This window comes from Rhinatrema bivittatum, chromosome 9 (assembly GCF_901001135.1).
Source record: "Rhinatrema bivittatum chromosome 9, aRhiBiv1.1, whole genome shotgun sequence".
In the NCBI taxonomy this organism is placed as follows: Eukaryota; Metazoa; Chordata; class Amphibia; order Gymnophiona; family Rhinatrematidae; genus Rhinatrema; species Rhinatrema bivittatum.
Genome location: NC_042623.1, coordinates 252,929,488 through 252,944,761, shown reverse-complemented (window position 1 = coordinate 252,944,761; position 15,274 = coordinate 252,929,488). Strand labels below are relative to the sequence as shown.

Here is a 15,274-nt window from a genome sequence, read left to right as displayed (position 1 = left end):
CTAGGGGCATGGGGTTAGGAGCGAGGAGAGGAGTGTACTTTTTCTTACAGCTCCCTCTGTGAAGTCTGCTGGAGCGGTGACCTCCTGTCTGCTGAAAGGAAGGCAGAGCGGGAAATCTGTATGGCATTTTCAGTCAGCTATCTAAGGTGGAGCTCCCCTATCCCTGGTGGGCTAAGCTTCACAACCCAGTGTTCCCAGAGTAAGAAGGGGGCAGTATACCTCTCTCTGGCCCACAATCTGGCTGGAGAGGTTGCCTCGGTGTTTCGTATACTTTGTTTGAGACAAACTGGATTTTACTTTTTGGCATTTTCTGGATCCCCTTAGTCCTTGCTCAAGGAGGGAAACTCCCCTTGCCTCTGGTAAGGATTAGGGTGAGAGAAGCTCTTTTGTTCCATTTCATAGAAACATAGAAACATAAAAACATAGAAATGACAGCAGAAGATGACCAAGTGGCCCATCCAGTCTGCCCAGCAAGCTTTCATACTTATTTTTCTCATACTTATCTGTTACTCTGATCGCTGAGGTCAGGGCCCTTACTGGTAACATTTTGGTTCTAATTTCCTTCCACCCCCACCAATTGATGTAAAGAGCAGTGCTGGAGCTGCATCAATGTGAAGTATCAAGCTTAATTGGTTAGGGGTAGTAACCGCCCCAATAAGCAAGCTACTCCCACGCTTATTTGTTTGCCCAGCCTGTGCAATTTAGTCCTTGTTGGTTGTTGTCTGGATATAAATCCTCTTTTCTTCATTACTCCCCTGCCGTTGAAGCAGTGAGCTGTGCTGTATATGTATTCAAAGTGAAGTATCAGACTTGATTGGTTTGGGGTAGTAACCGCCGCAATATGCAAGCTACTACCATGCTTATTTGTTTTCCAGCCTGTGCAATTTAGTTCTTGTTGGTTGTTTGAATATAAATCCTCTTTTCTTCATTCCCCATGCCATTGAAGCAGAGAACTGCTTAGATATGCATTGAAAGTGAAGTATCAGGCTAATTTGGTTTGGGGTAGTAACCGCCGTAACAAGCAAGCTACTCCCACACTTATTTGTGAATGCAGATCCTTTTTCCCAAATTTCCTCTTGCCGTTGAAGCATAGAGCAATGTTGGAGTCACATTAATCGTGTGTATGTTTATTGAATAAGGGTAGTAGCCGTCATTCCCATAAGCCCCCCCCCCCCATGCCTCTTCTCTTCATTTCATTCACATCCTCAAGACTTTATGGATCCACAGTGTTTATTCCACGCCCTTTTGAAATCCTTCACAGTTTTGGTCCTCACCACTTCTTCCGGAAGTGTGTTCCAGGCATCCACAACTCTCTCCGTGAAGAAATACTTCCTGACATTGGTTCTGAGTCTTCCTCCCTGGAGTTTTAAATCATGACCCCTGGTTCTGCTGATTTTTTTCCAACGGAAAATGTTTGTCGCTGACTTTGAATCATTAAAACCTTTCAAGTATCTGAAAGACTGTATCATATCACCCCTGTTCCTCCTTTCCTCCAGGGTATACATATTTAGATTCTTCAATCTCTCCTCATAAGTCATTTTGATGAAGACCCTTCACCTTTTTGGTCGTCCTTCTCTGGACCGCTTCCATCCTGTCTCTGTCCCTTCTGAGATACGGTCTCCAAGTCTCTCACATCCAGTTGATGGATGGGAGTGACTCTCTTCTAGTGATTCATATTTTGGACTTAGCCATGGAGCTGAGCGTGACCCCCTGCCTTTCTGGATAAGACCAGAAGAGGGTCTACAAACACAAAAAAACGCTTGGTCTTAAAAAAAACATACCTGATATGTTTTTCTTTTGTTTTAGAATATAATTATTTTTGGATTTTGGGAGCTCCATATCAGTGTCAGATTCTCCTCCCAGTCAACTAGGAGGACCTGGAATCGCTGGTATGCTGCAGCCTGTTACACTACACAACCCCTTCTGGCAAGGAGCAGTGTAAGGAAGACATGATCTTGGCTTCCTTCCAGTGAGATGGTTTCAGACTCTGCTCGTCTCTAGATGGAAATTGGTTCATGTGAGTTAAAAAAATGAAAAACCCTGTGTATAATCTCTGTTAGAGCCAACTATTGCAAAATAAACAGTGGCAGTTCTATTATTAAAGTCAAAACATGGTACCAAGGTCACAAGATATAAACATTGTAGCGCGTTTTATCAGAAGTGAAAATACAAATGTTAAATATTTACTTTGAGGGAGTAAATATTGAGGACAATTTTGAGAAAGCACAAACAAGCAGTTGAACTGTAAGGAAGGAAAGGGGAGATATGATAGAAACCAATAATAAGGCTAGCAGAAAGTAGCATTTTCCATGGAATGAGAACTCAAAGGCTAGGAGTCATCATAGAAAGCTGAAGGGAGGAAAGGCTAAGAGAAGCATGAGAAAGCATTCATTCACTGAGAAAGGCAGTGGATACTTACAACAAACTTCCAGCAGAGACAGCAAAAGCCACAAGTGACAGAATTCAGACATTATTTGGAAGAAGAAGAAAGGAACTTTAATGGCGGGGAAAAGAAGGAAGGAGGACGGAGACCAACAAGTTGTTCTATGCAGAACTAAGGACGTCTACTTTCCGGGGTCATGCACATCCCCCCCCCCCACCCCAATAAACATGGCTCCCCTCAAAAAAAATATCTGTATGAGAATCCTCATACACCCCCTGACGTATCTTGAAAATTTGGTGTGGATAGGAAAGCAAACAAAATGTTATTGGGACACATACACACATAGACAAAGCAATTTCATAAGCTCTCTTCCCTTCGGAAAGCAGGCTACAAATGGGTCCATGGAAGCGCAGTAGTCAGTTTCTAATGGGCAAACTGGGTGAACCAAGATGCCTTAGCTGTTGACATCTGCTACACTTCCATGATTAACAAGAGTATATTTGCAGGAGTAGCAGTTCTTGAGGAAGAAACTCACCCCTGACCATCCACAGGCCAGAAACTTCCCATCAGACCAGTTGGCGCCATTGACATAGATAAGGCCGGCGATCATGATGAAGACCCACACTGCCAGATTAATCACATTGAGCAAGTTATTAAAACCAACAGAATTCTTCACTCCCATAGCAACAATGGCTGTTACAAGGATCGCAATAAGCAGAGCCAGAAGATCAGGGTATGATTCCTCCCCCTTTCCTGAAATAAATAAGTAAATAAAACACGTTAGTTAGCTTGGGGCCCATATAAAGCATTTTCTCCATAAGCAGACAATGGGAAAAACCCTTTAGTACCACACAAATAACATCTAATGAAAATCTCTCCTTCCTTAGACCATTTTTCTGTCTATGAAGCAATAAGACGCAGCATGCTCTCACTCTGGTATAGTTAAATAGTGCAAAGGGACAACAGCTGTTACATGTCACGATCATTTTGGAGTCTTTAAGGGATTCACATATATTTATTTAAAATCATTTGTATACTGCCTTCTGGCACAACACCAATCATAAGTCATCTGAAAGCTGACTTGGTTATGATCTGTAAGAGAAGCTACGCTTTAGGGCAGCAAGTTTACCGGCTCAAGGAAGGTCTCATCTAGCAGAATTCTACGTTTGCACCTTGTGATACGTGAAGTTGGTTCCCATGAGGCATTGCTGAGAGATGGGCGGACCAGCCTGAACCGTGTGCTATCCGATATTGCTTGGTGTTTGAAGGAAATCTGAGGAGAACTATTGTAGTGTGTCGCCCGTCCCCCCCCTCCCCCCAACACTACGTTTCTGGAAGACTGCCATCACTTGGAAGCTCAGATGGGACAGACTGAGGTGGTATAAATTAGGGTAGAAAATAATACTGGTGATAAACGAAGCTGATGCAGCATTAATAACTGCAGAAAACGTATATTTCCATCCTACGCAGTAATTTCGTTTCATTTATTACATTTGATATTCTGACAATGACCACTAGCATCCAAGCGGATTGCAATATAATCACACGGAATCTTATTTTACAGTATTTAAAAACAATTAGCATTACAATATTGTAACACAGTAAATATAACAAAACATAACAAGAATTTCACTAGCTCTTATTCCCGCCTTCTAGTACCATATGACATATTGATCTCTATTGTTACATTCTATGTTACTTGTTGTAATAATGTTCAATGGTTTATTGTTATTATTCCATGTTCTATGTAAAAAAACCCAGGTCTAACTTCCCAGACCAGGGCAACTTCTTTCGTTACTTGTAAACCGGACTGATTTGTATTGCATACAGGAATTCCGGTATATAAAAATTTAAAATAAATAAATAAATTTAGCTTCTGATCCTCTGCCATCCTCACCATATGACTCAAGAGAACCATGACTTTGCCTTTTTTTTCTAAACTCTAGATAATTTGTTTCCTCCCGCAGCTCTGTAACCAGATAAGTAAAAACCTAATCAGCCATGTTTAAATATAATCGGATAGGTTTTTAGTTATGCAGCCTTGTGTGGCCAGATTTCATGCTATTTAACCGCATATCTTCAAAAGATATCTGGTTACGTGGCCATCCTTTAAAAAAATATATACATCCCATGCAATTCCCACCCACCACCACAAATGTCCGAACCCTCCCCCCTTTCCCCCCAATCCCTTGAAATGTTAAAATAAATCAGTTTTGAGAGCTTTCCCGTCCTGACCCTCCATCCCGCTCCCCCCCCATCCCCGCTAAATACAGTGAAAGAAATTGCCTCCTCGACCCCCACACGCACACACTCCCTATACCACCCTCTTCCCCTCCAAAGCCCTCCCGCTCCCCCAGTACCTGAGTTGAGATCCCCTTTTTCTCCCCGTGACTGTAGTACATAGCAATCCCTGGCGCTTCCAGCATTTCTGTAGCAGCAGTGTAAATGTTCTTGCTAGGCTATGTACTGTGAACCCAGGGCGAATAAGGGAGCCCCCAACCCAGGTGCTGGGTGGGTTGGAAGACTCTGGGAGGAACGTGACAGCATGGGGAGTATGTGTGTGTGGGGGGGTGTCGAGGAGACAATATTTTTTTGCTGTATTTAGTGGGAAGGGAGGGGGGAGGGCTGGAGGGTTGGGCCAGGCCGACACTGATATCTTATATATTTTAACATTTCAAGGGGTTTGCGGGGGCGAGGGCGGTCCTGGCCAGCGGGTGGGGTGAGGGGGTTTTCAGATACTTGCTACTTAACCTCAAAAACTCAAAGTCCTTAGTTCAGTGAAGAGATGACCAAACCACGTCTTTCTTGTCTGGTCCTCAAACATGCTTGACAGGGCAGGCCACCATCTTCTTTAGAACAAAGTCCCAATAAAGTCCTATATTTGCTCTTAGGTCACAGAGAACATAGAAACATAGAAATGAAGGCAGAAAAAGACCAAACAGCCCATCTAGTCTGCCCAGCAAGCTCTCACACTTATTTTCACATACTTATCTGTTTCATCGACCACCAAGTTCAGGGCCCTTGTTGGTGATTGTTTTGATTCAAATTTCCTGCCACCCCCTGCCGTTGATGCAGAGAGTAATGTTGGAGTTGCATCAAAGGTGAATCGTACGGCTTAATAGTTAAGGGTAATAACCGCGGCATCAAGCAAGTTACCCCAATGCTTGTTTACCCCGACTGCACAGATGTTGTCTGAATGTAAAACCTTTTATCCACATTTCCCCCTACCATTGAAGCAGAGATCATCAATGCTGTATTTGCATTCAAAGTGAAGTATCAGGCTTAATTGGTTTAGGGTAGTAATCTCTGCAATAAGCAAGCTACCCCCACGCTTATTTGTTTACCCAGACTGTGTAGTTCAGTCCTTGTTGGTTGTTGTCTGAATGCAAATCCTCTTTTCCACATTTCCCCTTGCCGTTGAAGCAGAGAGCAATGTTGGAGTTGCATTATCCGTGTGAAGGCTTTTTGAGTAAGGGTAGTAATCATCAGGTATTAGCCTCCATTCCAGCAAGCCACCCCTATGGCTCTTCTCTTCATTCCCATCCTCTAGCCTTTTTCATACAGACTTTCAGATACTTGAAAGGTTTTAATGATCCATGGTCAACAACAAACCTTTTCCATTGTAAAGAAATCAGTAGAACTAGGGGTCACGATTTGAAACTCCAGGGAGGAAGGCAAAGGACAGTCTCTTTGTGGTTCTTTGGTCATGCTTCTGCAAACTGTTTAACTGGATTGAACGGGAACAAGGAAAACAGTTTATTTCATAGTGGCAGTACTGCCAGAGGCTGAGAGTGGATTTTCCATGGTTCCTCCAGCAAGTCTTTGGTCACAGCATGCCTCTTCCCTAGGCGGGAACTTCTCACAGGTTGGAGGACCAAAAGTCCTGCCTCTCCTCTTCTACCTTCCTCTCACCTGCTGCAGGGGTCCCATCCAGCAAGTCCTGCTCTGTGATCCATAGGTTCGGGGGCTGCTGCAGTGACCTCAGGGATGCCAAGTCAAATTCTCCCTCCACCCAGTGCACTCTACACTCCAGCATTACTCAGCTACTGCCTTCACATCTGGGGCTCCAAGGGCAAGGAGGCTCTTCTTTGAACAGCAGGTCACTGCTCTTTCCTCACCTGCTAGCTGTAATATGGACTCTTCTCCTTTAACAGCAGCCCCTTGCTGTGCTCACTCTCTCTCCTCTTCAAGTACACACTTGCACTATGTTCCTTCATAGCAGCTCTTATGAGCCTGGGTGCACTGTCGTAGATACTCACTGGGTGACTGGCAGCCAGCGGCTCCCACTCCTTGGTGTCCTTCACAGCAAGTGCCAGCTTCAACAGTGAAAAAGGTGAACCCTGGCAGTCACGGGCAGCACTGGTGATTCTGAGCACCCCCTTGGACCCCCGCTCCTTGCTCATGGGTCATGGGCAGCAGGGAGAGAGCTGGGAAGCTGTGGGCAGCAGCAGCAGTGGTGGTGGTGGTGGCTCCTTCCCTGCAGACCCATGCTGGCTTTCGACCCCCTGCTTCACCAGCTGCTTCCTGCTAGTATTCTGCTTTGTTTCCCAGCCCTCCAGGAAAAGGGCTGAAACAGGCAGCAATGCAGCACTGCTAGCTCCAGTTCCCCCTTCTCATATGCCAGCTCTTCCGGCACTGCTGCAGCAAGGTGCATGCTAGAGGTGACCAGAGGGGATGGCTGCAGATTGATCTCATTGTGGTAGTGGTCGATGGCGTCTGAGCCCCTACATCTCCAGCCTTCAGCCTGTACCCTGCTCTGCTGCAGGCCGCATTGCTTTCTGGAGACACTGGCATGCAAATTCTCTCTTCTCTCCTGGCGAACATCAGCGGAACCACAAGGCCCCTCCATGCGGCGTTTGATGTCATTGATTCCTCCTAGTAAGTTCCTTTGGCTTTTTCGTTTTCAGCCCAACCATCCTGGTCAGGGATGGTGGTCATTTTTGCACTTTTTTTCCCCCCAAAATTCTCCAAAATGTCCACAAACCCCCCAAAAATCGATATTCTGAGCTACAAGCACCCAATTTCACGAGTCTAATGCCTTCAGGCCCCATATTGCTAGGCACCATTTTTAGTGGTTGACATAAAGGAAGATGTCAAACTCAGTATCAGGGCTTGGTCCAGGCAAAGTCTTTCCAAACCCTGGCATGGATTCTCTGAATGGGAGAGGGGGAGGATATGCGTTCAGGGTCCTAGGTGTAGTATGAGAGCCATATAAGTTCAAGCTATAAGTCTCTGTAATTCCCTGTGCCAATAAACAGACAGGACGCTTGAGCAGGATGTTTCAAAAGAAAAGTTTATTGTGCAACTTGTTCAATGGAAATCAACTGGCACCAAAGCACATTTCCTTCTTGTTCCATCCATTATCACTTCCATAACTTAAATCCAAGGATGTATCTGTGTTTGTGATCCCTTGATATTTCCCCCAGGGGGTCTTCTTTCTTCCTGTGAGTGGAATAGAAGGCTTCACAGGGTAAAAAGGAATGGATCTCTTATCCCTCACTGTTCTCCCCTTCCAAATACCTGTTGCGGCCCCCATCGTGGTCAGCTCTTGGGAATGGCGGCATATGAGGAGGGTCACAGACTACGCAAGTCCCCATGGTCTCCCAGAGTTCATGCACAGGGTGGAAAAAGCAAGTCTTTTCAAGGTCCTTAGGTCTTTGTTCTCTTTGGGGCTTTTCTACACACCAGGTTGGGAAAGATGTAATAGACGCCAGATGTCCAGATGTGTTTACAATTTTATTGAAGAATGATTATATAAAAGTAGCCCGACTCCGGCCGTGTTTCGCCACGGTGTGGCTGCCTCAGGGGCTGTATATGTGTTCAGTGTTCAAACATGGCCAACTCTTGGTTTCAAAGCTTGACATCTGCAGGAGTATCTTTAGGTGTGTGTAATTACTCGTATGGTTACTAATTCCACTTGTTGTGATGACTTAAAATCTTTATACGATGCTTGACTGTATGTGAATTTTTTTTTTTTAAAGTATCCTATTCCACTGAGTTGAGGCTTGCTCATGCTTACGTATTGTGCTGGTAAAGACTGCTTTCATCGATGATATATTGACATCCTCTCTGTTTATACTGAGACCACCGCACAATGCTCTTCAGCAATAAAGCCTGCGGTTATGAATTTTTTTTAATGAAAATAAGTAAATCAATATATCATCGATGAAAGCAGTCTTTACCAGCACAATACGTAAGCATGAGCAAGCCTCAATTCAGTGGAATAGGATACTTTAAAAAAAAATTCACATACAGTCAAGCAACGTATAAAGATTTTAATTCATCGCAACAAGTGGAATTAGTAACCATACGAGTAATTACACACACCTAAAGATACTCCTGCAGATAGATGTCAAGCTTTGAAACCAACAGTTGGCCATGTTTGAACACTGAACACGTATACAGCCCCTGAGGCAGCCACACCGTGGTGAAACTTGGTCGGAGTCGGGCTACTTTTATACAATCATTCTTCAATAAAATTGTAAACACATCTGGACATCTGGCGTCTATTACATCTTTCCCAACCTGACAGCTTTTATAGATCGCCTTCCTTTCTGTTTTTTGGGTCTCTTCTACACATCAGGCCAGTCACACATAAGTCACTCTGCACGCCTAGACTACTGTTCAAAATAAAAAGTGTTTGCTGCAAACTGATGGTAGGCAAACAAATCAAAGCCTTGCTAAAGGTAGTGCACCTCACTGTACACAAATCTAAAAATACGAAACCAAAACTCAGTCTCTTCTCATACAGCAGCACACTACCTCCCAAGCAGATCAGCTCTTGGAGCAAGTACCCTTCCATCCTGGGCCCTCCCAGTACCTTTTGGGTGATGAAATCTTCCTATCTGTTTCTTTGTCTGTCTCTGGTCTCTTAGTGGATTCTCTGGTTGCTGGATCCAGTCAGCCAGTGCTCCTGGAGATTTTCATGGGCAAGCTCCTTCTCTCTGGAATCTCCCAAGACAATCCTCTCCACTGCAGTCCATCTCTGGAGAAATCCCTCCTTTCTGGGACTCCTCAGAAGCAGGGGTTTTTCACAAAACACTTCTCTTCTTGTCTCTCTGGAGACAAGAGCTCAGGACTTCACCCTCCTGGGCTCTGAAACTATTCTCTCCTTTCAGGCACCAACTCTTTCAGGCCCTGTCCCTGTGGAGGAAAAGACCCACCAGGCGTCCTCCACAGGAGGAGACACTCGCTCCCTCAGCTCTGTGCTAAGGCTGATTCTTGACTCCTCCGATGTCACATGGGCACAGGAGTTTTGTTAACACAGAGACCCTTCCCAATGGGGAGTGGTACACTGCTCTAACACATCTGCAGTACACTGACCTCACTCAGTGGGGCAGGATCCGGATGGAGACCGCTGCTGGCAGGATGACTTGTTGCAGCCACTGCTGCCACGGTACTAAAGGGTAAACAGCTAGTAAGGGGCAGAGTTTGGGATCCTCTTACACTGTGGTACACAGACTGAATCCAAAATTGTTCTAACCTCTCCTGTCCTTGGCAGAAACTGCAGTGGGAGGCCTCGGGTTTCTCCTCTTTCCTCCAGATGATATTCTCTCTCTCCATCAGTTTCCTCTTAGAAGGCACTGGTACATCCCTCGACACCTATTCTCTTGGGTCCTTACCACTAGATCAAATTTCTTATAGAGATCCAAAGAGGGACTCTACAAATACAACCATGTTATTTCTAATATAAGTTTCTTGACTGAACGTTCAATAATCATTTCCACAGCAAAATGTTGTTTGAACTACCCTATCTCCAAAGTCAACCACTGTTTACAAGGTTGTAAATAAGATGCAATTTCTCATCAGTTCAAAAAGTTAGCCATTCATACAAATCTATGACCTTCCCCAACACTTTTAGCTAGTGAGTTCCTTATAAAGGAGTCCATGCAATAAAATTCACAATACAAAACTTTTACTGTGCACTGCGGTAACATTTGTATTTTACATTAAAACGTGACTTAATGTGCAATGCAAAAAATGCTAGCCCGTTAAAGACTCCTTAAAGCCATTAAAATGTGCCCTCACCACTATGACCGCAGTATGAACGTGGATATTATACTTTTTTTGAGCTAACATCCATGTTAGCTGAGGTTCGAAATCCCCATGCTAAGCGATCCTCTCTCTTTAGGCCGGTCAGCATGCGGCATTTCCTCTTCCTCACAACCAACCTCCTTCCCCACCCCGAGCATTATCAACTCCCTTGCAGAAATTTCTCTCAACCCCCCCCCCCTTCTAGAAACAATTCTTACCATTTCAGAGGGGATGGGTCCTCATGGAAAGGAAGGATATTAGAGTCACTCCTGCCCACACCACTGCTGCTGCCAAATGATGCCCCAAGGGGCACTTAACTCCTATCACCCCTACTCCTAGAGGAATGCTTTGTGCTAAGCAGTTCAAGAGGAAAGGGCCAATTCGGACCTAAATCAAGGCAGATATTTTGCCTTTAACAGGCCCACAGCAAATAGCAGGTGGAGGGTTGCATGGATTGCCATTTCCCAATGGTTGAGTAACACCCCATTTGCGTGACAAGGGTACCTGTTCCCATGAGCGTGTATATGTCTGTGGATTGATCAGCGCAAGAACTTTAAGTGACTTAATATTGACAAGCTGCTTTTAAGCTTCATGCGGGGAAAATATCCATCAGCTATGACAACCCTTTACTGAGATAAAAAAGATTTATAGCAAGAAAACCCGCAGGGAGCTGACAGTGACTGCAGAATAAATGTTCACTGCTCTTCAATATATCTCCCCCTCCCCTCCTGAGGACAGCCAAGCGGTGATGCTGCAGGAAGTGCGTTGGACCAATGGGAGCCTCAGAACTACCTGGGAAGCAAGGAGGGCTCTGACCAATGGGGAGACGGGAAAAGGAGAGACCTGGGCTTCTGCTGAAAGGAAAGGAGAGAAGCATCAGTGAGCTGGCAATGAAAAGATGTCAGCATCTGGCTTGTTGTGCAGGGGCGGATTGAGGGAAAATAGTGGCCCGGGGGATTTTTCTCCATACTGGCCCATGGGTACCCAATTACATATTCAATATAATTTACATATATAATTTACATATATATGTACACACCCCTATATTTCGGCATGGTCCTCCCGTATCAACACGGTACTATTTGCCAAAACTCAAAGAATAACAACCCTACCTATGAAAAAGAATACCACAAATATTACACCAGAATCTAAAATATCAATACACCTCCTATCAGGAAAGCAGAGCAGGCCAAGCTACTACAGATCCCTACATGCTAAAAGAATGCTTCATCTCAGTCTTTGCATGCAGAACACAAACTCTCACCAAATACAGAATAAAGCCACATAAAGTATAAATAGAAATGCCAGACAAAAACTAAACTGTAAAACGTATCACGCCAGACTCTATACAGTGCAACAATGGAAAAACAAAAATGTCACCATTCTTCATGAAACAATCAATAAAATCAATATATATATAAATCATGAATTATAATTATAAAATCATACTAATAAAATAATTTTAAAACAGCTGATGAATAGAATATCCAATAATTAAAGACTCAAGCAAATTTTGAAACCTTTACCAAACACCAATAAAATATTTCAAACAGCAGACACATCACATACTACCCAATAATTAAAATGGTAGTCAATCAAGAAAAATGAACTTAAAAAGCCACCTTTACTTACCCTCTCCAGCAGTTCTCCTACTTCTTTCCCTTGCAGGCCACACCAGAAGCAGCAGTAGCTGCTGAAGTTGTCCTCATGGTCCTCTTCCTTAGGGACCAAAACCAGTCACTTCTCTCTCTCTCTCACACACACACTAGTCACACCCTCAAGACCAGTTTCTGTCTCTCACATACCAATCATCTCCCCAACCAGTATCTCTTTCTCACACACACAAGCACACACATACCACCAGTCATCTCCCTGATCAGTCTCACACATACACACGTCACCTCTCTGGCCAGTCTCTCTCAATCACACAATGCTCTCGTTCCCTTACTTACACACAGGATTTCAATCACACAATGCTCTCGCTCCCCTTACTTACACACAGGATTTCAATCACACACATGCTCTCTCTATTTCACTTACACACAAGCTCTCAATCACACACATGCCCTCTCTCTCGCCCACACGCATTGACTCACACAAGCACCCTCCCTGACTCGCATATACACCACACACACAGAAGCACCATTCCTTTCTCACACACACACACACACACACACACACACACACACACACAAACACACATTCCTTTCACACATACACACACACAAACATACATTCCTTTCTCACACACACACACACACACACACAAACACACATTCCTTTCACACATACACACACACAAAGAAGCACTCTGCTGATCTAAGGCCCCCAGCTGAACAACTGGTCTCCGGCGGCGGCTAGCAGCACCGGTGTTCACTTCTTTGGCCCCTGCCAGTGCCCATCTTCATTTTTTTGCCCCTGCTGGCCACGATTTTTATTTCTTCGGTCCCCGCCGCTTGGTCTCCAGCGGGGGCTGGCTGGGAGGTGCCCATCTTCATTTTTTCGCCCCCGTCGGCCACGATTTTTATTTCTTTGGCCCCCACTGCTTGGTCTCTGGCGGGGGCTGGCTGGGCAGCGCCCATCTTCTTTTCTTCGGCCCCCGCCGGCCACGATTTTTATTTCTTCGGCTCCCGCTGCTTGGTCTCCAGAGGGGGCTGGCTGGGAGGTGCCCATCTTCATTTTTTCACGGCGCTGGCCCATCTTCTTTTCTTTGGCCTCCGCCGGCCTCGATTTGTATTTCTTCGGCTCCTGCCGGCTTGGTCTCCGGCAGGGGCTGGCTGGGCGGCGCCTAGACTAGGCTGAGGAAGAGCCAAGCGGTCAAGAACACGTGACCAGCTAGACCGGCCCACCGGGGAAAGCCCGATCCCCCGATAGGTCAATCCGCCCCTGCTTGTGTGTGTGAATCCCATGCAAAAAAAAACCAAATTTATAGAGGTCTGCTACATCAAGAGGAGCACTGCTGAGCACCAGTGCAAGGGAAAGGATCTCTCAAAAGGGAACAGGGTCATGCTGGGAATAAACTCCTCCCTTACTGTCCTACCCTAGGTCAGGAGATACTGGCTACAGTTTCTGTGGAGGGGGTGTCATTCCTCGGCTGAAGGAGCCAACAGAGATAACCAAGCAACCAACAAAACACTCTAAACCTTAACTCTAATAGTGAGAATCACCCCTGCATGGACCCTCACCTTGCCTGTTATCTGCCTGCCCCTGACCATTGCTTGGATTCTCGTCTCACTTGTTAGCCGCCTGCCTCTGGCCACTGCCTGGACCCTCGCCTGCCTCTGGCCACTGCCTTTGACCCTAGCCTGGCCCTAGATTCTGCTGCTTCGCCTACCCCCCCCCACAGAGACCCTCGCCGAGGTCCTGCCGGCCCCCGCCACCCAAAGGCTCAACCCGAGGGGAACAAGGGCTGGTATAGGTGAAGCCTCGCTTTGCTCTCTGCCACGCCTGCTGGCGAGGAGAACCTGCGGCGCTGCTCCTTGCAGGCAGAGCCAATCTCATCCCAGTCCAAGGGTCCCCAGGCGACGCAACAGTTTGCAGTGGGTCTTTATTCCTGTCTGGTGGTACACATAATGGCATTTCTGCAATCAGCAGTCGTGTGCTTGGAACTTGAACCAGAGCAATTACAGGAGCTTGTAAATATTGCCGCTCTAGGCATCGGTGGGGTTAATGCCTCTCACATAAAGGGAAAACTGCGAACGATATTTATTAAGTCGCCCTGAGCACCAAGTAAAATGCAGGATGATGAATCACTGATGGAAATCTGCAGCTGAAACGCCTCCTTTGTCAGTGCAGCCTTGTCTGAGACTCTTAATTTCTGTGAAAGGCAGACTGACATCAAGGCAACGAGATAAAAGAAGGGGCTAGGAGGGCAAAGACGCAGTGTGATTTCTGGGTTTTGGCTTTAGTATATATATTATACAAAACCTATCATTTGCTTGTGTGTTGGCAAATGAGAGACGAGTGATGCAATTACACACAACACAGATGCTGAGAAGCAGAAACGGATCAGCCAATTCATCGACATGAACCAGATTTTGTCCTCGCAAGCGGCCGATTTGGCCCATAGTTTCCTTGTGGCTAGCTGATTTGCCAGATTGTTTAACCTAGAGATAAGCCTGATTTTGCGAGGTTGCCATCTGATGATGCACGCCAAATAAACGGGCTATGTCCGAGGCGTTATGAAAGATCTGTGCAGCCTCCTCCCAGCCCCTCCCCTCCCCCACTGACTGAATGGCAACCACAATTGCTTCCAAGCACAATCTGCGCCCCGAGCAGAGATAAATCATCCCACAGCGGAACAGGCAAACTGAAATTTTCACCAAAAAAAAAAAGAGTTCTGCATGCAAAAGAGGGAAATTCAAAATTAATGTTTGCATTCTAAAACAGTTTACAAGGGTCTTTTGTTTTAAGAAAGCTGAACTGTGGGAACATGATAACACAGTCCAGGGAGTGCATTCTGGGCAATGACGCCAATGGGCTTAGCCACACACTGTACAAGGCATTTATGACATGCATAGGATTTCTTTAGTTCACGCCTCGTCATATGTTTTGGCTTAAGATTGATAATACAGTGCAGGGTCCTTGAGAGCCACAAACTGGTCGGGTTTTCAGACTAGCTCAAAAGAACATACATGAGATAAGATTTGCAGATCTTGCATGACGGTGCATGCAGAGCTACCTCATGCATGATCATTAGTGCTAGCCTGAAAACCTGGTCGGTTTGTGGTCCTTGAGTTCTGGAGGTTCCTCACTCCTCATGTAGTTGCTTAAAACCCAGGACTGTCTGTCTGGATATTCCAGTTTCCATCCACCACCCCAGTACTGTACCCATGTGAATAACCTTGTACATGGCAC

General features: G+C 45.6%; 1 protein-coding gene across 1 annotated transcript in view; it reads right to left on the bottom strand.

The window, feature by feature from the left end:
* The window catches only part of SLC7A14 (solute carrier family 7 member 14), an 80,404-nt gene that overhangs the window by 32,614 nt on the left and 32,516 nt on the right, over positions 1-15,274 (bottom strand). Inside the window, exon 4 of the mRNA XM_029616469.1 lies at positions 2,919-3,136. Within this exon, the coding sequence (XP_029472329.1) occupies positions 2,919-3,136 (218 nt within the window). The remainder of the gene's footprint in view (positions 1-2,918; positions 3,137-15,274) is intronic.